Here is a 22334-nt window from a genome sequence, read left to right as displayed (position 1 = left end):
TTTATTTGATTTTGAAGGTCTCTAACCCTAACCCTAACCTAACCCAAACCCTAACCCTAAACCTAGAACTGGGGAACATAGGACCCTGGGAACATAGGAATGACTCCCTTCAGGATAGATGTAGGATAAATGCATGAAGGCAGACTTCTACATTGTACCAGTACATGAGCTGGCATGGCTGCACATCCCCTGATATTTTGCTAAGCTGCACTGGGATCTAGAAAAGAGGAATGTGGCCTCGGATAGGGATCGTAAAAACAGTTAATGTATGGCAGGCTTCTCATGCTCTGTACACACACACACACACACACACACACACACACACACACGTACGCATACGTGTGTGTGTGTGTGTTCGCAGCAAACCTCATGATCTGGGAAACACAGGAATGCCTCTTTGCATGAAAAGTAGAGTGTTATTGCCCAATAATTCAAGGGTTCTGGAAAAGTGTTAAAGAAGAAATTGACAAGATTTTAGAGGTGGATGTCCCCCCCCATTGATCCATTGTTATTTTTGTTAGGAGCTGTACCTAAAGGAATATATAGCATAGATCAGAGGTATAAACTGCAGATACTTTTATTGATTGCCAAGAAGATGATAACTGTGAACTGGAAGGATGCAAAACCACCAACCATAACTCAGTGGGTGCAGAGACTGAAAAGGGTTTGCATAATGGAACGAACGACTGATCCTGCTTTGCTGCAAATGCCCCCCTCTTTTGTAAATGTCTGTTTCTTTACCTATTTTTTTTTTTTTTTTTTTTATTTCTATAAGGTCCTATGTCAGGGAATGTTTTGTTCTGTAAAATAATGGAAACATTTAAATAAAAAGTAAAAAAAAAAAAGAAAAGTAGAGCGTTTTCCCCAAGGACATCTGAGACCAAATGAAAGTATAACTTCGGAAAAAAAAAGAATGACTTACTTCCCAATTTCGTCGATGACAGGAGCCGGACACAGTAGGAATGTGTTTTCTACGCCTGCCGGCTTCTCATCTGGCGGGTCAAACCAAACACACTGATAAATGTACATTCCTCAAACTGAGCTTTAGGTTTACAGTTTACAGTGGCTTTATTATTCCAGTGTATTTAGCTGAGTATTAAACTGGTGATAAGTATTGTAAGTACATGATAATAACAATGTGCTTAAATTGGTGGAACAACCAGGGTTCAACCACTAATGTTTTTTGAAGGCAGATACTGATATTCTGTATATTTAAATTTTACCATTTTCTTGCCAAAAAATCCAAAAAATTTCAAGAATTCAGTGTTTCCTCCCTCCCTCCCTCCATTCCCATTTCTATTAGCGTTTGTCCATTGTGGATTTACTGATATTTTAGGATTTACGTTGCTGATAGCTGATATTTTGTGCCAATATTCTGTATATTTAAATTACTCCATGTTTCCCCCCTTAGAGTTTTATTCTCGTCAGGATGAAAAGCCTCTGAAACAGCATTCAGAGCATCATGGGACACTAAAACTCTCCACTGAACCCAGACTGATGAAATCTGATCCTCACCTCCATCATAACAGCAGAGGACAATACTGTGCCTGATATCTGATTTTTATTGAAAGTAACAACAGTAACAACACAATGTAAGTACTACTGTTGTTACACCTTTGTAGTACATAATGTATTAAGGAGATTTTCATGTATTTTCATTGATTATTGTGTGCTTTGTAAGAAATAAAATGAATACTGTGTTTTTTTATATGAATAACACACTCTGTTCTTTTGTTCTTTGTTCTCAGAGTAGAGTGTCTTTTTTTCTCTACATACCATGGTGAGGTAATCAGTGCATGTACGCGTGCACGTGTGCTATATTATGGTTATGAAATGATTTTGAGTGTTCTTATAGGTGAATAATAGTTTATGCTATTCATACGTGTGTTTCCGTGTGTCCCATATTAGGTGAGGCTTTTGTCTTTGAGTCAAGAAATCTGAACTGTGGGTTTGGCTTTATGCCGAGATTTATGTTTTTGTTTACTCTAGTGTATAAAAGCGAGTGTACTGAGCTTCACTTCTTTGTCACTCCTTTGCTCATTCATTTTGACCCACAAGGGTGAAGCTTATTTTTCCCCTACAGCTTACAATACTTTTTCAGAGGGTAATACACAGGATACCACACTGCTATAAAGCCACAGGCAAGCCAAGTTTTTGTTCTACTTTCAACTGTTCTCATACCAAGGAAACACAGACTGAAAATGTTACCTGTTACAGAGCGGTTAGGATTACAGTGAATGGTAAAAACAGGACAAGTGTAGATCTACTCACTGATAGTGAGGGTGTCGTTGACTTTGAAACTGCACAGCACCTGGTTGATGTTCCTGGCGTGGAGGAAGCCGTTTCCTCTCACCACCACCTGGAAAGACTCTGACACACAACAGCATGGAGCAGTTTAACATTTCAGGGACGAGATTTACACCTGATATGTACAGTATATGAGTATCATTTTCAAAATACAAAGCCACAGTCGTTCCAACGCTTCACTGAAAACCCAAGATGACATTTTTTCATGGCTGCACCATTACATCAAATGGAAAAAAAATCGACATGTCTTGTGCTTCATTTTCTACACATTTCCCTGTAATTCAGCCTGACATGTTTGGTATCTTTGGAAACCTCGGGATCTTGGCTAGAATTTAAAATAAAATTCTGTGCGTTTGAGCAAAGCTTGGCCGCAAAACATGCAACTCCCCCTCACTCCACACCTGAGGAAGACTGTAGCTGTGGTTAACATTACTTCAATAGCTGCAATATTGCTTATAAAATAGGCAAAATGCTCCATTCTTAGCCATTAATGTGTGATGAAGAGACTGAAACTGCAGCACTGAACTGAACAGCACAGTATTAGTTGTGGCAGCAGACCAGCAATACAGACTGAAGTGGGAAATCTTTCTTCTCGAGGAGTTAAAGTGATTCACTCCTTCATAAATAAAACGACAAAAGCAGATGTGAAAAACAGCAAAACCTTGGTCCTGCTTCTGCCAAATCAAGACTGTTTTAATCCAGTCGTACTTTTATCCATTATGTGCTTTTATCAACCTCACTTTTATCATTTCATGTTATCTTTCACTGTCATCGTCATTTGTCTTGGCGGGGAACCAAATTCTCTCATCAAAAAGGATCTTTGTCTGTTTCGCTGACTTCTCTCTCACGGTCAATCTCTTTAATGAGAGCCTGTAATGTTATTCCCACCGCAGTGTCTAATCCCCATAGGTTTCCCTGTGAGTGACCTGGATGCCCTTATATGGCGGTCTCACTGTCTGGGATTGTCATTACTGGAGAGCGTTCAGGAGCGGTGGGAGAGCGGCAGCACCCAGTAATGAAATTAACACAGCACTCTGGGAATGATGGGAGGCTGGCACCGGACCGGATGACTCAGGAGGGACCCGCTGCAGTGTGTGTGTGTGTGTGTGTGTGTGTGTGTGTGTGTGTGTGTGTGTAGCTCCCTCCTACCTCCTGCACACACACTGGACGGCTCAGCTGCCAGAATCTCAATGCAGGATTTCTTGATGATCTGGAGGAGAAACGACAGCAGTCATTATTTTTCTGCACTGATGCTGACACTGGCCGGGTCGTATCATGTGATTCTACTACAAATTCTACTGAAAGAAATAAGAGTAGAGAGCTCATTAAAAATCGCCTAGGGCTTTCTAGAATGAAGTAATTTCCTTATTCATATTTAAATATTTATCTTTTTGGTTCTCACCTTTGCACTCCTTTCTATTGGCTGCTTACAATGTGATGATCTAATAATTGAAATGTTTTTGTGATGCTATGAAGGAAAAAATGTAACGCTGAACAATTCTCAGACTTTCACGGTTTATGTTTGTTTATTGTTTTGTCTTCTTCTGGGTTTGATTTTCCCACAAAATAGCATGCGAATGCAAAGCTGTTTTTGAAGTGCCGGATGTTAGACTTTCCCATCAGCAGCATGATGGTTTTGGCTAAAAGACGATAATTCGTCTAGGAGCGGAAATCCCAGATCCAGATCATCACCAAAATCTAATCAACTGATCTTTGGTTCTGGAAAGCTCGCCACCTCATTCTCAACAGAAAACGCTCATTATGAGTGTCTAAATTTTATAATGCAATATTAAGATTGTTTTATATCCTTTGTGTTTGTGTGTGTGTAATATGACCTTTATTTTGTGTGTGTGTGTGTGTGTGTGTGTGTGTGTGTGTATGTATGTGTATGTGTATCAATGTATCTGTACGAATGTATGTACTTATGTGTGTGTATATTTGTGTGTATGTATGAATATACATATATATATAGGTATATTCTAGTATCTTTTTTTATATGTATTGTTTTTAGTCTGTGTCTCGTAACTCTTGATGAGTGGTCCTCAACTTCCTTTTTTTGGGTTATTGAGTGACACATTAATATAATTATACCTATCTATCTATCTATCTATCTATCTATCTATCTATCTATCTATCTATCTATCTATCTATCTATCTATCTTGGTTCTGAGAGCGATCTGCCCACCAGGTTACAGCCAAATGTTTTAGTAACTCTTTGGCATATCTTGCTCGCAGACACACGCATAAACAAACACACACAAAACATAAACTCCTTCCAACTTCACTGGTGGAATTAAAAAGACGGGTGCGCTGGGTTTACCCTCCACTCGCTCCCTGCCTGTACTGTACTGTACTCTGTGAATATATCAGTGTTTCATGAACCTGACACACAAAGACTTACAGTTCTGCCTGCTGCAGGTTAAAAAAAAATGTTACCAGGGCTGAACTTCAACTAAAACAGTGACGGCAGGCCACAAATCAATGGTGCCTTTACATTAACTTGAGCAGCAGCTCGGCAAAATAGATGCACAGTGGAAATGTAGCAGTGTATGAATCCACCTAGACGTCATTTCAACGTTGCGTCTCATATAGCCCAAGATCTTTTTGCCTCTGTACAGTCCAGTTTCAGACCAGGCACTAAATACATTATTACATATTTATACAATGCATAAACAGCTGTAAATACCAAAAATATGCACCAGAGAAGTCCATATGTACAAAATAATGTTTTATTTTTGTCAGACACCCCGGAAGACATACAGTAGACTGAACTTTTAAACCCTATGGAGCCTCATTTTAGCCTAGACGTCTAGAACCATCTAGACCAGTGGTTCTCAAACTTTTTCACGTCAAGGACCCCTAAACTGACACAAATTAGACCACGGACCCCCATTTGATAAGATTTTGTCCCAGGGTCCTCCATCTGATAGGATTTTTGCTTTTAGATGTTTTATTACAGAAAGTGTATGAAACCCATGACCAAAATAGTCATACATTCTGTCATTGTGTTACTTATGGATGGAATTATAGTGAAAATAAATTATTCCCCTTTTTGCTGGGAACCCCCTGGAACCCCCTCAAGGACCCCACTTTGAGAACCATTGATCTAGACATCTTTTAAACGGCTAATTAAGGTCTTTTGTTCCAGCAGCGGTCAGATTTTTTAATGAACACTTTTAGATATGGTCTAGATCCATAGCACCTTTCAGCTGTTAATCATGTCTCAAATGGCTTTTTATGGTATTTATGTATTTGTTGTGTACTGTGAATGCAATGTCTATATTGTTTGTTGTCTGTATGAGTTGATTTGGTGGCAAAAGTTTCCCCACTGGTGATTAATAAAGATGTCTAATCTTAATGTAAAATTGCTCAGTGGGTTCACTGCATTGCTTGGTGAACTACTAAATCCTCAAAGAAAATTGTTTAGAAAAATCTAGATTTGAGAAGCGAGACATTTTTGAGTTTTATGTTACAAGATACTAATTTGGCTGGAACATGTAACGGTCAAGGAAGAATTATTGGCGGTACTAATGTGGGATAGATGCAGGATAAATACATGAAGGGGTGGTGGTCTACAATGGCTACTGCTGTATGTGAACTTTAGCTTGCTAGGTCTGTTTCCCTGCACAGAGCAGAGTTTATTTACCGAGTCGATGACGCCTCGCAGGGCGTGGAAACCTCCCAGCACAGGAAACACATGCTCGATGGTGTCTGCAATGGTGGCCAGCTGTAGAAAGAGGGAGAGAGAGAGAGAGGGAGAGGAAAGGGAGAAAGGATGGGGGAGAAGTGATGGAGGAGAGGAGAAAAAAGGGGATAATGAGGAAGAGAGATGAGGAATGGGAGATAAGGAGAGAGAGAGAGAGGAGAGGACAAAGTTATGGTGGGTTGAGGTATTTATTCCTCCATTCTTCTCCAAACTGTTGCACCAGAAACACAAACTATTTAATGCACGACTGACAGAATCACATCAACAAGACTAATGGAGATGGTGAAGTAAGATCCTGGCAACTGTTTCCCATGACAACACAGCCTGTTAGTTTAGTTTAGTTTAGTTTAGTTTAGTTTAGTTTAGTTTAGTTTACAAACTAAACTAACATAGATAAAAATGTAATGATAAAACGACACAAAAAGAAGACAAAACAAATCACAAATCTGTGCATATGAGCTAAAAAAAACGTAATATGATGGAAAATGGTACAACAACGGCAAAATACATAAAATGCCAAGGAAATAAATACATTTTAAAAAGATAGGTCATCATATATACACATTTTAATCAAATTTAATTTAATTTAATTTAATTTAATTTACAGAAATAAATCAGAGGTAAAAGACTAGGGCTTGACTGAAGGCCAATACTGATATTGTTGGCTGAAGTTAATGCTAATATTTAATATCTTCATATTTGACTTGTTTTCATGCCAAAGAATTACAGGTAATGCTCTGAAACAACATTCAGACCATCATGGGACACTAAAACTCTCCACCTATTCAATGGTAGAGAAACTCTGGGAGACATTACTACCTTTTAATTGAACAATGAAATGAATAAATAAAATGTCATGTCAGGTTTTCCAGCCTGTTTGTCTGTAGCTGCGGTCAGGAGGAATCTCCATCATATGACACTGATATCAGATATTTAATAAAAGGCCAATATCGGCCCGATATATTGGACTAACCCTAGTACAGACATTGTAGAAGAAGAACTGTAAAATGAAATGAACTGTAAACTCAGCCACTAAGAGCTCTACACACACACACACACACACACACACACACACACCACAAAGGAGGGAACAGCGTTTACTGTAATGATCACACATTATCCACAATCAAGTAATAGTTCCATTTACAATCAATCAAACGGGGCTTGAGTCAGCTTCAAGGGGAGCTGAAGCCTACTGGAACCAGACCCGTCCACTGTCGTTTAAAAATGTTCACTAAGCTTGAATCTCTTATGGCTTTAGGTATGGTATTCCCTAATTTTGGAGCATAATTAAAAAGGGCTGCGCTGCCTATTTTCATATGTGTAGTATTGTTTGTGTTTAAAAACCCAGCAGCAGAAGATCTAAGAGCTCGTGAAGGATTATAAAACAACAGAGAGTCTGCAATGTAGGCCGGTCCTAAACCATTTAGAGCTTTGAAGACAAGCAATGGGACCTTAAAACTTAGGAGTGTAGGAGGTAATTGTTTGCATATTATTCACATTACAGCAGTCTGGTCCAGTCTGGCTCCTAGGAGGCAACGCAGGGTTAAAAATCAGTTGGAATGGGATGGGGTTTTCCAGGAAATTTTAAATTATGGGTTTGCCAAACTGCAAAGGGTCACTGAATACACACTGCACACACAGACATGAGGACATGGAGGTAACAGCGTTTTGGATCTCTGAAACTCCACATTCCTGAGCATATGTGGCATACAGTACAATTTAGTGCTCATGAGGAGGTTTGTTGCAGAATATCTAAAATTTGGAAACTGATTGACAGCACCAGATTAAAAGAAATAGATTTATTTTTTAAAAGATAGTAGTTAACTTAAGTCCTTGGTTGCCAAAATGGTAAACTGTTCACGGACTGGATCCTCTAGATTTTTTAAATATTGAATAATGAAGTTCAGGTACGTTTTTTTTTTTTCTAAAACGGATATATAGAATATGGAACAGAAGAGATAGGAATAGAAAATGGAATAGAAGAATACAAGTGGAAAATATAGTGTATGTTTGTTTCCAGACATTTTGTATTAGCGGAGGTTTTACCTGAGTCTCGTTGAAGTCTTTGACCCCAACACAGTACACAATGGCTCCAAGTGACCTGGCTCTCTCTGCCTGTTGGAAAAGAGAAGGAATAAAAGACATAAATACCAGAAAACTGCTGATTTTAGGTGCCGGGCAGCAGCTACAGGTTGGAGTTTTAGTTAACGTTACACAAATATTTCTCAGAAGCAGAGCTACTCTGGGTTAGGGTTAAACCTCAGTGGGCGGAGCCAAGGAACTACAGTTTTTCAGAGCTAAAGTTAGCTAAGCTAGCTAACTGGCAAATTTGAATAGCAAAGAAGGAACTCTGGTCAAAATAGAACTAAAAATAAAAATGCAATGAATTTTTTTTCATTCATTCATGACCATGGCATTCATGATGTTGAAGGTCAGCAGCTAGCTATCTAGCTTACCTAGATAGCTATAAGCTAGTATGGCTAGTTTGAACGTGGAGGGTCAGCTAGCTAACTAGCTAACCTATAACTTAGTATGGATAGATTGTATTTTTTCAGTTAGCAGCAGAGCGCTAGGCTTCATAATATTAGCTTCCTCTTCTCTTACCTCGTCTTTTTCACTTAGCCAGAAAAACAGTTTATTTGGCTCCTCCCACTGAGGTTTAACTCAACAAATCACATTATTTCTGCCTCCACAATCTCTGAACCCATCGTCTATCGGTCTGGCGACGATTAGACTCTGTGGGCGACGGCCAATATTTCGGGGTTTCCGGTGTAGCCAGCGGACATCCGGGCCAAGACTTTCTCTTCGGTGTGCCAGTCATTGTTTACAGTCCGATTAGCAACTTGAAACGCGAGAGTCGAACGTTTCTCCACACAATACACAAACATTGGCTACTTTTTGTAGGTGTTTTAGGTCCGGACGACATTTCGGCTAATCTCTATAAACAGATATCTGCATATGAGACGTCGTCTCTCAACTCCGACTCCATTCTCACGTCTCAAGTTGCTAATCGGACTGTAAACAATGACCGGCGCACGCAAGAGGAAGTCTTGGCCCGGGTGTCTGCTGTCTACACCAGAAACCGAAATATTGGCCGTCGCTCCAGAGTCTAATCGTCATCAGACCGATGGACGATGGGTTCCGAGATTGCTGCCTCCAGAGCAGCTCTGCCTCTGAGAAATGTTTGTTGACCTAAAACTCCAGTCTCTGCAGTAGTTTGTGAAATGGTCCTCCAGTCTAGTGTTGCTCACCTCCTGCTGTGCGGTGATGAGCTGATGTTCCTGCAGCTCTCCGTCTGTCAGTGCGATGATGACGCTCGCCGTCCCTGCAAAACACACACAGCCGTGAACAACCTCAACATGACTCAACTCAACCAGAAGCACGTTTTTTCTCTTAAGGATCCGTCATTTGATGCTTACCAAAGTTCTCATGATGGATCTGCTCATTTGCCTTCAAAGGAGAAGAAATTGTTACGGTCAGAACGGCAGGAAACGCTGAGGTTTTAGATTAAGCCAGTGAACTTTGATTTGTTCTCTGCTAAAAAGACACAAGTTCCTCTGTCATTCTAAAAAAAACATACAAAACCAAAGGCACAAAAACAAAGGCCTACCCTCTCCAGTCCAAGGTGCATGAACGTGTCTCCTCCAGGAATCTCTCTTTTCAGAGCGTTCAGTCCCTTTCTGATCTCTATCCTGCAGAGAGGAAACACAGCAGGGGGGTTTTGACCGAGAAACATTTAAACTGTGGTTGTGTCCTGTTCCTCATCTCTGCTGATGTGGAAAACAAACCACTAACTGCAATTTTGGTGTTTTTCTTTTGCTTACTTTGAAATCGAAAGTTTACGCGGTCATTCCTGTGTTGACATGATGAGTTTCATGACCCTTTGGCCCATGAAACGTGTTAAAACCCAATTGTGTAATTTCAAAAATAGGCCTACATGGGCGTCAAAGAAAAAATGAAAATGTTAATATGCTTTAGGCAGGTAGGCGACATGGTTTTCACAATATGCTCATATGGGCCAATTAGGTCTACCTTTCAGTTAAGAGAACATCTGCTTTAGCCAATATGGCGGTTATGATTAGTTAGTTCTCTTGTGACACAAAGCAAAAGCATGTAAGCAGTATGGATGCAGTATAACTGCTGATCATTTATCCACATTGTTCAGTTCTTTATTTAATCCCAAAGTAACACACAGACATACAATACAGTAAAAAAAAAAAAAAGTAAAATGTGCAGCAATAACAGAGTTTCTCTAGTCATGTCCATTAATCAAGGTGACGGCTAAGGGAACAAATGAGTGTTTGTATCTATTGTTTTCATCTTGGCAGCCGCTCAGAACAACAGGAAACACAGAGGTTTTAGATTAAAATGGATTTAGATTTGCTTTCTGCTAAAAACAAGTTCCACTCTCACGCTGTGTAAAAACAATTTTTTATTTTCTGTCTTGAGGTCCATTCAAAGCTGTGTGTGTGGTGTCATGTACCAAAAACACTCTCAATCCATTTTGACACGTTCATTTTCCAGCATCTCTCTGAGCCTTTCCAAGAACAGGCTGTTTCTGTCTCCGTGTCTTTAAGGCTCATTAATATTAACGACCCTCTGTTCCGATTGGCTAACCATTTCAAGAGTGAAACATGAGACTCCACAGCCTGGCAGCTACAGGTAGGGAAAACTCTCCGGTAATAAACAATGACAACCGCTCAACCGCTTTGAAAAAAACACTTTGCTAGTCTATTATTTCTAAAATGATAATGAGCGAACCTTTGTGACGTCACAAAGTTACGGAAGTCCAAACGGCTCGTTTAGAGGCTCGCTTTTCTAATATGGATTGTGTGGATTTAGTTGGCGACCGTGCGTTTTGATACTTTCACAATGTTCAGATAGACCATCCAACTCCTTTATAATCACAGAGGCAAGGGGAGTCCTGCTTTACACCATATGGGACCTTTAACAAACCTTATGAACCGTCACTTTATTTACCTGTTCTCAGTCAGCTTCATGATGGTGGATGCTCTGGATGAGAAGGTGATGAAGGACATCCTCAACATGGGACTGTAACAAAAATAATAAAAAAAATACCCCATCATCAGTACAGAAAGCTGACGTTTCCATCCACCAGCCCCCAGCGGTTGATGGTTTCCAGTCTTCACCAGAGAAACCTCACCGCTCCACCAGCCAGTGTGATTTGTAGACTAGAAAAAATCCTCCAAATAATGACAGGTGACCTGACAAAGCCAAATTTTAACAGCATTTGGCTGCTGGCTGCTGGTAATTTCCCACTTTGCACAACATGCATGAATAATACCAATATTTACACAAGAGATACCATTAACTTTGCAATTGCAATCACATATTAATCATTGTCTGCTGTGGTTTACCAGAATTGTTCTTGAATTATTTCATTTCAGTCCAGTCCACATGCTATATATCAATTTTGGAAAAAATAAATGCAATCTTCTCTCTTAATATGTCAAAAGCAAGATGATTCTATCCTATAAAACATCATGAATTTGTAATCTATCCTATAAAACATAACTAATTTGTAAGCAAAGGTCTTAAAATATCTTATTCCTTTAACAGAAACCCAACAAGTGCTTTATTTTCATGCCAGCAATCAATTTCTCAGAGTAGGAGTCCATTTGTTCAAATGATGGATATCTCATTTCAGGACAAAATATTCAGTTCGTTTGAAGCCAATCCAACAGTCGGTGTATGCATGGTTTTGTTTTTTTGAACGCAGCCCATAAATAAACAGAGCGAGACAGAAGTGACAGAAAGCATTGATTTGTAGTGGTGAGCAGGCTTTGCAAGCGTGACAATAACTGAAGATGTTGATGTTAAAACACGACACATAGTCCTCAGATGTGGACTTGTTTTTTTATTTTTGTTTACTGGTGAAAATCTATATTTGGAAAAGAACTAAATACACACACACACACACACACACACACACACACACATCTCTCTGAAGTAAAAAAAAATGCAGGTGTTGTTGTGGGACAAAACAAAGCCACCCACACACTCAAGTACAGATGTGACCATTGGAGAAATCACACATTTACTGCTGCACTGCTGCTGCATTGTTGCTCCACCTCCGAGAGGAACTGCTGGGAAATGTAACATTTTGTTCATTTTTTTGCCATCAGAGGGTGCAAGGAATGCAGCAAGTGGTGGTTTTGTGTTACAATATTCAGATTCAGTTCTATCTACAATATTTGAGACATAATAGGCAGCAGCGGCTGTTAAATAAATACATGATAGGACTTTTTTAATGGCTACGAATGTACTGATGTCATGTGAAAGTGGAACCTACATGACCTATCTGAAATCTTCTATCTACAAATCTTACTTCTAGTTACCCATCTAATAAAGGCATACAGGTTCTGCCTTTGAATTCTGTTTAAAGTAATAATAATTCCTGTTTTTCATGATTTTGGCGACACCTCTGGTGATAGGCGGTCATTGCTTCAGTGTTTTGCACTCGGCACTTACCAACATACTCTCATAATAAAGACACTCAATGTAGACTGCGGTTTATTCCAGAAAAACTGATGTAATTGTATTCTTAATCATAAAGCACACCACTTCCTTTGCAGCAGAGGATTTTTCCCAGGAAAGAGGAACCTGCTGGTCAGAGGTGATGAGAACAGCAAATGGAAAAGCTTTCATGAACTGGATATAGGTTGAATCACTGCTGTATGGTATCAGTCAGCAATAGAGAATAGTAAAACAGACATTTATTTATAGGAAAAGGTTGTGACTTATTACTTTAAGTGCTTTGGTAATGATAGTATTGAGTGTTTTCTCGTTAGCTCAGTGTCATAAAGCGAGCCTCATCCATCTGTGTTGCTCTGACAGTTAAATCTGTCTGTCTCATTAATCAGAATCAGAAACAACATCATTTTATTTGCCAAGTACAATACATTTGTCTGGGTGACAGACCCATTTCTGACTGAATTGAGGCGTCTCCCCGAATACAAATCAAGCCAGCTGTTTGGGTTTCTTTCCATCGTATGACATCTGTCTCCAGTAAATGATGCAAGATTTACTTATTGTCATGGCAACAGCCTGACAAATTCCAATTTGAGCGTTCGAGTTGCATGTAGGTCGCATGCCTCTGGATGTGATTTTGTACCACATATCCATGAGGTCCAGATGGAAATTGAAAGAATGCGACTCCATGCGGCTTTTTGCTGTTCACACTGTAGAAAACATCAGATTTGAGTCACATATGAGGGGAAAATTGGGACAGAATTGGGACACTTTCAGCTGCAGTGTGGATGTAGCTTTTGTCGGCCTCGTTCATTGAAAGAGTCCATCACACTTTGCCCTCCTCTCGGGCTAAAGAGGCTATAAAACACCCTGACTGGTCATGTACAGACCTTCCAGCCTCTAGTCACAGCAGCTTAACCCCATGACACACTTAAACACACACACACACATGACACACTGCCTTCAGCCCAGCTACTGAGGGAAACGCCATAACCTGCTGTCTGTCATGACATATGGCGCAAGCCTGGATGCTGAGTGACTTAGCATATGGCTAGTTTTAGCTCTAGGGACAAAGAATGTTGTATTTTATTTTATTATTTTTTTTACTGGGGTGACTGGTGTGTGAAGTGTGTGTTTCTCTTTAAAAAAAAAAATCCCCATCTCAGAGCTCCAGGAAATCCAGGGGAGTCCAGAGGCAACAAGGTTGTTTAGCGTCTAGAGAGTTACGGTACAATCATGAAACCTTTCCACTGTTAAAGTTTCAGTCCGCCTACATTATGCAGCCAATGTAAATGTCTCACTTTTTACTGCATGCTTGCTGAGTTAACGCTGCACTTTGGCTCCGTCTGCAAGAGGAATTCTTTCTTTTCCAAACAATTCCTCTTGCAGATGGAGCCAAAGTTACAAGAAACTGGAGTTTTGTGTTACTAATTTGTTTGTATTATACAACATCTGAGAGAGAACTGTCCACTAATGCAGGACAAATGTGCGAGCAAGGACTTGTACATGCTTACAGTACCACTGTATGTTTACATAAAAGTATGACATGTCTACATGTTTATAAACATGTATTTGTAAATAGTCTCTTACCTTTTGAACTTCTCAGCTAAATTCTCCACAAAGTAGTAGATTTCATCCCAGTGATTCTTGACACTGCCAGATCTAAGACACAGAGAAAGGAAAAGAATAGCAAAATAATCAGCATGATCTAAATATAACACAATAATACCTTAGAGAGTGATCTTTAGCATGATTATGGGCACAACGTCGTCCCCATAATCACTGTACAGAACGTCCTGAAGGGTATTGTGGCCTTTACACAACAGTTAGGAATGCATGTGCACTGTTTTCTTCAAAGTAGGCTGACTACAAAAGACTAAAAACAGGAGAAAGCAAGAAAGATCACCTACTAGCTCTCTGGTTAGCATAACAGCGATAACAGTTAGCCATAATCTATGGGGATTGGAAGACACTACCAGTTGTATAATGTCTATTTAAATATCTATAAGTTAAGTTAATATGATTGCTGCATGTTTAATGCAAAATACAAAGGCCTATAAGCAATCTATAAGACATGTGCTAACTTGCGTATGGTAAAGCAGTCACACAAGAAAAACACGCTTTCTTTTGCCAAAAAAGACAGGGGGTAAAATCATTAGCTTCACAACATGAAGAACAAGTTCTGTTGTTTCTTTTTTAGAGCTCCAAGCTGAGGATTCATTCAAAAAGAAGAGCATGAGCAACAAAATGTAAGTAAAGAAAAAAATGAAACGAATTAAGCCTGTTAACTCTCCTATTATGTTGTCTGGCACAAACAAGTTTTTTTTTGTTTTTTTTTTACTGTAGTAGGAGTAAAATTAACCTCACTAATTAGATAGACAGCTGGAGAGCTAGAAAGCTAGCTAGCCACCTAGCTAGCGTAGCTAACAAGAGCTAGATAGATAGATAGATAGATAGATAGATAGATAGATAGATAGACAGGCTAGTACAACATATCACTTGATTCATACTTTATTAACCCTTGGAGGGAAGGATTATAAGTGTACATTTCGAGCCAGAGCAGCACAGGTTTTTATAGCTGATCTCGTTTGTGTAGCATGAAAGCCACCGGGGGATTTACTCAAAACAATTAGCTAGCTCAATTCATTAGGAGCCAGTGAGTGTACTGGGAGATGAAAGAGGGTGGTGGGGCGGCTGGGTGTGTAATTTAGCACCCTCCTGTATCCTGAACCCGTCCCCGAGGGCTGAGGAAATAGATCCGCTCACCCAAGGGAAGCTCCATAAAACTGGACTATTATGAAAGGCTGCTACGCTCCCTAATGGAGCTACCTTCATTTCCTCTGGGCAGATGGAGTGTGTGTGTGTGTGTGTGTTTGTAGTCATTTTATTATGTGTATGTGTTATGGGAGGGGGGCTTCCGGCATGAGGTGACCAGTCAGCCGGTTGGCCGTTAGCTAACGTGTGAGCCAGAGACATGACACATGGGAAATGAGCTAATTGCCTGTGGTAAAAGTGGAGGCCGGTTTGAGGATGAAGCTAATAGGCTACTCAGAATAGGAAAATGCAAGGCTGACTGAATCTTGTTTTAGGAGCTAACAGACACTACCTGATGAAATGCCATTAGACTGCTAGCACTGATACATGTCATTGTTTCTCTCTTTATATGGTAACAACCAATTTCCCCACAGGGATCATTAACATTTCATCCTAAGAAATATCAAAAAACAAGACATAAAGTAACAATCTGCAACATTTTCATATAAATAAATGTCTGTTTTGGTGCTATCGCTGATTGATCCAACAAAATAGTGATCCAACCTATATCCAGTTCATTAATCTTCTCCACTGTCTGTTCTAAACAGCCGGTGTCTGGTAGCTCTTTACCGGGAAAAATCTTCTGCCGCACAGGAAGTGATGCGTTTTTTTAAGTTTCCGGTTTGTTTGGAATAAACAGCAGCAGAAGAAGAACTGGGTAGTTAGCATGAGCAGCGATAGCCACCATGGCTGAACAGACAAAGAAAAGAGAAACTCAAACTGCATCAACAGAAAATCCAAGCTCCGCCCCCACTGTTTGATTGACAGCTGATCTCTGGGAAGTGCAGTGCAGAAACACCACAGTGATGAGGTTACGTTTACCACAGAAAGACAATTTCCAACTTGTTTGTATCCACTCTTTAATTTGGTTTACATCTGATCCACCAAGAAACCTTTACTTCTGTAACATTTTAACTTTTAGAAATGGTTTTCCTGTTATTCCTTCATCGTCTCCCAAAAACACTGTAAGAGGCGATAGCAAACAGCACAAATCATTTTTAAAAGTTTTTACATTTTATACATGGCATTTCAGAAAATCACAGGGCTTGTGAAGTCTATATTTTTTGACTATAGCCACGACAATATTAAACTGCCAAAGTTTGGCTTGCAGTTTGACCTTCTCTCCCATACAAAGACAGAAAGAAAGGGCCATGTGTATGGGGGCCAAATGGGAGTCAGACTAAACAGAGACATTGTTTTGCCAGTTTAGCATCAGGTAGTATTAGTTCCCAATACACAAGAGATCTGAATCTGTTGGAGAATGATGCCTAGACATAATAAACAGAAGGAGCCATTTCCTGGACATGTTGTCGCCAGGCTTAGGGCTGAGAGGTTTTGTAAAAAGAAATATTTCTTGTATTTGCAGATTGTTTAGAGACCACATGAGAGATGAGAAAACATTTGCTGAGTGTGAAATCTCCAACATGTATTGCAATTTTCTTTGCAGCAGAATTTTCTCTGTAGAAGATATTTTGGTTGCTTGTAATTTCTGATGACATGGGAAGTGAAGCTTAACTCTACTGTCGCACTTAACTGCAAGTCGCTTTGGAAAAGAGCATCAGCTAAATGCATAACATTTCAAATAGAAATTAATTGTGACTAATGTTATTTGTCTGCAATTGAGTGTCACGGAAGTTAGACCCTGTGGAGTTTCTGGGTTTGCACTTTTGGCAGCGGAGGGGCAACAGTGTGTCCAGGAGGGGAGACACAGCCAGGATATTTCCCACCCTGACTGGGTCATTCCAGGCTCTGTGTCCTGCCAAGCCCTGTGAAAGCCTGTGCAGCTTCATCTTCATAGTATAATGTGTTTTTTATCCATCCTCAATCCATTTCTTTCTTAATGTTGCTGATGTACTTAACAACAACAGGGAGTCCTTTGTTTGACAGACCTAATAATGAATGCAGGAATAACACAGTATATTTCATATCATCTAGTCTCCAGAGATTGACATTTCTGGCTTTCAAACCTCACTTTCCGGCCAGTTTTGGAACAAAAAACCCCTGACATTTGGAGTTTCAAGACACTCCCAGTCTCTCTCCACCGCCTCACTTTTTAGCCACCATGGCTGAACAGACAAAGAAAAGAGCGCCACCTACAGAAACTGCATCAACAGAGAATCCAAGGAAAAAGAAACAGATGAATCATTCAGAGAAAGGCAAGCGCAAGCATCCGTCTCCGTGTAAACATCAGCACCGCCTTCAAAAGATGAAAACACTCCAAGATGAGAAGGAACGATCTTTGATTTGCCGCATTACAGTATGTTGGTTCAGTGCCGACACCGAGTGCAAAACACCAAACCAACGACCGCTGATCACCAAAGATGTCGCCAAAATCAAGAAAAACAAACAATCTCGCAGTGTATCGCTTTAATTTGAAAGGTTGTGTGTGTGTTCCCGTGTAGCTGAATGGGTCGAGCGTCGCACTAACTCTGCCAAGGTTAGGGGGATCGGGTTCGGGTTCCCACTGAGGCCACCCATGCTGCAAAATATCTGGACGCATTGGTACTGTAACGGGAATAAAAGCGTCCACCAAATATCACGTCAGTTCCAGTGTTTTCATTTGTTAATGTTGATGAGTCAGAGTAGTTCGGCCGAACACTCTACCTAAGCGTTTTCTCTGTGTTGTTGCTCTTCTAATGACATGACTCGCTCCCCCACATCAAGGCCTTGCATTCCTCCGAGGCTGACTGTGCAAAGAAAGAGGACAAGACCTTACAAGCTAAACAAAATCCTCCCAAAATACAAAAAAAAAAAAAAGAAGCTTGAGGTGGAGGAGGAGGAGGAGGAGGAGGAGGAGTGTTTGACTTGGATGTTCAACAAAATGTGCAGTGCAAACAGAAAGAGTCACACAGGGATTGCACCCGCACACACAGACATGCACGTACACACTTATAAACAATACACACACACACACACACACACACACACACACACACACACACACACAGAGAGAGGGCCTCTGACCTGAGGGAAGGACCAGAGCCAATTCCTTCAGGGGTGCAGATTGTTCCATTAAAGCAACAGAGGAGGGGAAAAACAGCGTATAGTTAGGCAAAACCTTCCCTTTTCTTTCATCTAACAGTCATGTAGGGATGTGGGGATAACGTTTGAGTATTTATTTAACACCAGGGTGAATCTGAGGACTCCCGCCTCTGGTTTTTCGGCGGCTTATCTTTTTTTTCTGAATCACAATGGGTCATGTTTTCCTTGGAGCAGCAACTTTTTCTGAGGTAGCTGCAGTCGTGGGACTGAGGCCTAGCTTGCAGTTTCACTCACCTGTCCAAACAGCGTTGGGAAAGGAAGTGGGCCATTTTCTTCGGAGATTCTTGATGAAACCGTTTTATGCGGCACCTTTTTTCCCCCCTATTCCTTTGATCTAATTTTAATGGTCTGAGTCAAGTGCTGAAGTTCAGAGGTTTGGGGTTTGGGCTTGGACAGTAAAGGATTTTGAGAGGCAAGGGGCTTTGATGTGATTGAGTGATTGAGCTCCTGACGACAGCGGTTTGAAGTTATGTCATAGCGCCACTTCAAAACTGAGCGACAATGTTTCCCAGAGTGTTGTACAATTGATAGATCTTTTAGATAAACATGATAAATAGCATATGTCAGGCAGTGTGCCATCTGAGAGTCGAGAGAGAAAGAGAAAAAAGAGAGGGGAGAGAGAGGAAACAGCAAGATAGAGCGAGAGAAAGATAAAGAAACTTATCTGTGATATTACATTGAATTCAGATGACTGGCAATGAGATAATGTGAAAAATCTGTTGGCTCTCTTGCGAGCTCATCTGCCAGAGGAAACACGCCGATGATTCGCTGAGAACTGCAACCGCAAGGCCAAGTTACCCTGCCGGCCTGTGAGCCGGCCTCAGCCCACACAGCTGGCAAACAGGCCAAAACAGCCCAGAGCACCAAACACCACCGGAGAGCCAAAACAAGGCAGAAACACTGAAATCACCATGAGGTTAAGTGCTGCGGCACGTCCTCTAGAACCTGCTCTCAATCACATCTCCGAGTCCTGGCCGGAAGAACAAAACAAGACCGACATGATCTCATGAAACGTGAAATGAGCACGAACTCTGACACGCTGATTTACGTGCTGTGGACACGAATTGTGAAAAATTACGTCAACCTCCACCACAAATTGGATTCTGTGACAACAGCATGAATTGGACATGGTATTTTCAACAAAAGATTGGCTAACGGTTAAGTTTAGACAACTAAAACAACTTGATTAAAGGTTAGGGAAAGGCTTTGATCATGGTTAAATAAAAAAAACTTTAGCTAAAAATGAAAATTTGATAGTAGAAATTTGCCTCGTACAAGCTGGGTATCAAACTCCGGTCTCCGGCATTGAAGTCAAACTCATCGCTCATCCAGCACCCGACCACAACACCCTGACTGTCCGCTGAGTTGCTTCAGTGTGACTCTACTTCCGTTTATAGTCATAGTCATGCCTCCTACACATAACTGTTTTGTGCTGGAAACACAGAATTTTACCACTTTACGTGCCACAAACACGTAATTTGGTGTTAACAAGTTGTCAACATTTCTCGTATTTGTGTGAGATCATATTGAACAAGACAGATAACAGACACAGACTGTTTCATGTCCAACAAAGCTTTTAACCTTAAACTATATACTAAAACGTAAAAGGGACCACTGAGGACTGCAACCATGAGGAAACCCAAAAGGCAGAGCTGTAGTCCTTGAGTTCGATGCTTGTCCAAGTCTCTGTCTCAAGATCCCTTTTGCGACATCTTGGACTCCGGCCCATTTTGATTAGGACTTGTCTCAATTGGCTACTACTAGATGCTAACTCAACTTTTTCCCAATTAGTCAAAATCTTGTGCATTAATTAGCTGGATGTTGAAGGTTACAGTACAGAGTTCCTGCAGATAGATCAACATCTTGGTTCATCTTAAGAAAACTCCTTAAGCATTATTTTTGCATTTGGAAAGACATGCACATGGCATTGTTTATTGCCTACTTTGGTCTTGAGTAGGACTCGATTTGCTCTGATCTCAATCTTGACTTGGTCTCGACCGTCTTTGGACCTAGCCTTGGAATCGACTTGGACTCGACTAAGGTGTACTGACTACTACTTCTAACATAAAGGGGTTCTTCAAGGAACCCTTAGGAAGTACTGTCCCTAAGGAGGAACCCTTGTTGAGGTGCTTGTTGACTCCCTTTGGATCTTAGAAGACCTTCTGATTTAGGATGTACACTAAGTCTTGTTCTTCATTCTACTTCTGAGAACATACAGTTTTAGACATTAAAGTTCCCATGCTCCTACTTCACCATGACAAACAGATTCCAGTGCTGTGGTCTACTGTTTCCAAATAACCCAGGGTACTAAGGGAGGTAATACGCATCATTACTGTTTAGTGATGCTAAACAGACCGTGTCTAGAGGAGAAAGGACTGATCTGGATGTCCCCCAAGGGCCCGGAGGACCTGAAGAGTAAGAACATTTTCTATCATTTATAATCCTGCTCTCTTCTGCTGACTGGGGTGAGACTGCAGTGGCTGGATCTGCAGAAAGTGAGTCAGAGGGTGTGTGTGTGTGTGTGTGTGTGTGTGTGTGTGTGTGTGTGTGTGTGTGTATGTGTGTGTGTTGAAGAGAGTTCAGCTGGTGAGAGAAAGAAGGAAAACAGAGGAAAACAATGGAGAGAAAATGGGACGGAAAAAGAGATTAACAGCAAGGAAGAGACAGGAAGAAGAGGAGGGGGAAACAGGTAGAGAGAGAGAGAGAGCAAGAAGAAGAGAAACAAGGAGAGGGCGAGACAAGGAGAGAGAGAGAGAATAACAAAGACACAGATGGTCATGATCTTCAAGTTGAAGTTCTGGCCAATTGCTTGAGTGGTGCAGCACATTGTCTGCCTCTTCCTGATAATGTGATACGACACGAAAGTGAGAAAAAATGTGTCACTATAAACTGGTAGATCCCTGATGGATTCCCAAGCAAGGGGACACACAACCTTGCAGATCCTCCAAGGTGCATGAATCAGATCCTTTCCTGTCAGTGGGAAAGAAGACCGTTTTATTACCTATTAAACAAAGAATGTGATATGAATGATTTCATGCCCTTTTTCCCTGTGGGAAAGTGCGTATTGGTGGAACAGAGCGCTCTTTAAAAGACCAAACCACTGAGCACAGAGCAGGTGCTCCATTAAAAGAGAGAGGGAGGATGTCAAAACATCCCAAAACCTGCCACTTTAAAGAAACTCAGCATCCTATGTCTGCCTTTTTCTTTATAAGCAATGAGAAGGTTTCTCTTGGTCCAACAGGAGGTGATTTCATTTATTTACTTAAAAAATGAAAGAGATTCTAAGTCTTTACCTACATGGAATGAATGAGGAATTTGATTATGAAGATTTCCTTTAGATGTTTTATATGTTTCTGACTGTGAGATGGGATTGACTAACGATTGAGACGGCAATTTAAAAGTCTGATTGGTCTTCAGCCTGAGGTGGCCATTTTGGATGTCATTGAATATATTAATTTTTGACTATGCATGCAATCCTGGAGCCCTAACCGAGCCGAAACACGTCAAGTCCACTGTCAAACACCCTCGCACCCCGAGCAGAACCAGGGGGCTGCAGGATGATGGCATGTGAGAAAAAGCTCCATCAGTCTGTGGGTTTTAACGGCACTCGGCTTCGTTCTCACGGTTCAAAGTGTCGAAGGGGAGGGAAAAAAAAAAAAAAACCTCGACTCCACTAAAGAGGCTGTCTGCCATTCCAGCTGGGCCTACGCACACCACCCCAGTCTGCAGCCAATGATGCTGCTCCAATTTAACTGACTGGGCACAAGGATTTGTTAGTTTAAAACCACTAACCTACTTTTACAGCCATTGCAGAAGTCCCACTCTTTACTGCGTGATTGCTGAACTAATGCTGAAAGCTTTTGCTCCATCGCCAAGAAGAATTGTTTGGAAAAAAGAAGTAAATTGTGCTCGCTTTTCAGCCGGCGGAAGTTACAAGCCGGTTGAGGCATTTGTGTCACAAGATACTGGT

General features: G+C 40.8%; 1 protein-coding gene across 1 annotated transcript in view; it reads right to left on the bottom strand.

The window, feature by feature from the left end:
- antxr1c (ANTXR cell adhesion molecule 1c) overlaps positions 1 to 22334 on the bottom strand; it is a 57049-nt gene that overhangs the window by 26779 nt on the left and 7936 nt on the right. Inside the window, exons 2-11 of the mRNA XM_071544148.1 lie at positions 14099 to 14170; positions 10997 to 11068; positions 9627 to 9708; positions 9436 to 9466; positions 9268 to 9341; positions 8063 to 8131; positions 5954 to 6034; positions 3457 to 3517; positions 2272 to 2370; positions 923 to 992 (exon numbers count right to left, since the gene is read on the bottom strand). Coding sequence (XP_071400249.1) covers positions 923 to 992; positions 2272 to 2370; positions 3457 to 3517; positions 5954 to 6034; positions 8063 to 8131; positions 9268 to 9341; positions 9436 to 9466; positions 9627 to 9708; positions 10997 to 11068; positions 14099 to 14170 — 711 coding nt within the window. The remainder of the gene's footprint in view (positions 1 to 922; positions 993 to 2271; positions 2371 to 3456; positions 3518 to 5953; positions 6035 to 8062; positions 8132 to 9267; positions 9342 to 9435; positions 9467 to 9626; positions 9709 to 10996; positions 11069 to 14098; positions 14171 to 22334) is intronic.

The sequence above is a fragment of the Centroberyx affinis genome, unplaced genomic scaffold (genome assembly GCF_046629955.1).
Source record: "Centroberyx affinis isolate AG114_WGS23_722 - 3 ecotype Tasmania unplaced genomic scaffold, CSIRO-AGI_Caff_v1 ptg004475l_1, whole genome shotgun sequence".
Lineage (NCBI taxonomy): Eukaryota > Metazoa > Chordata > Actinopteri > Beryciformes > Berycidae > Centroberyx > Centroberyx affinis.
The sequence above is the reverse complement of the archived record's forward strand: the minus strand, read 5'-3'. Positions and strand labels throughout refer to the sequence as shown.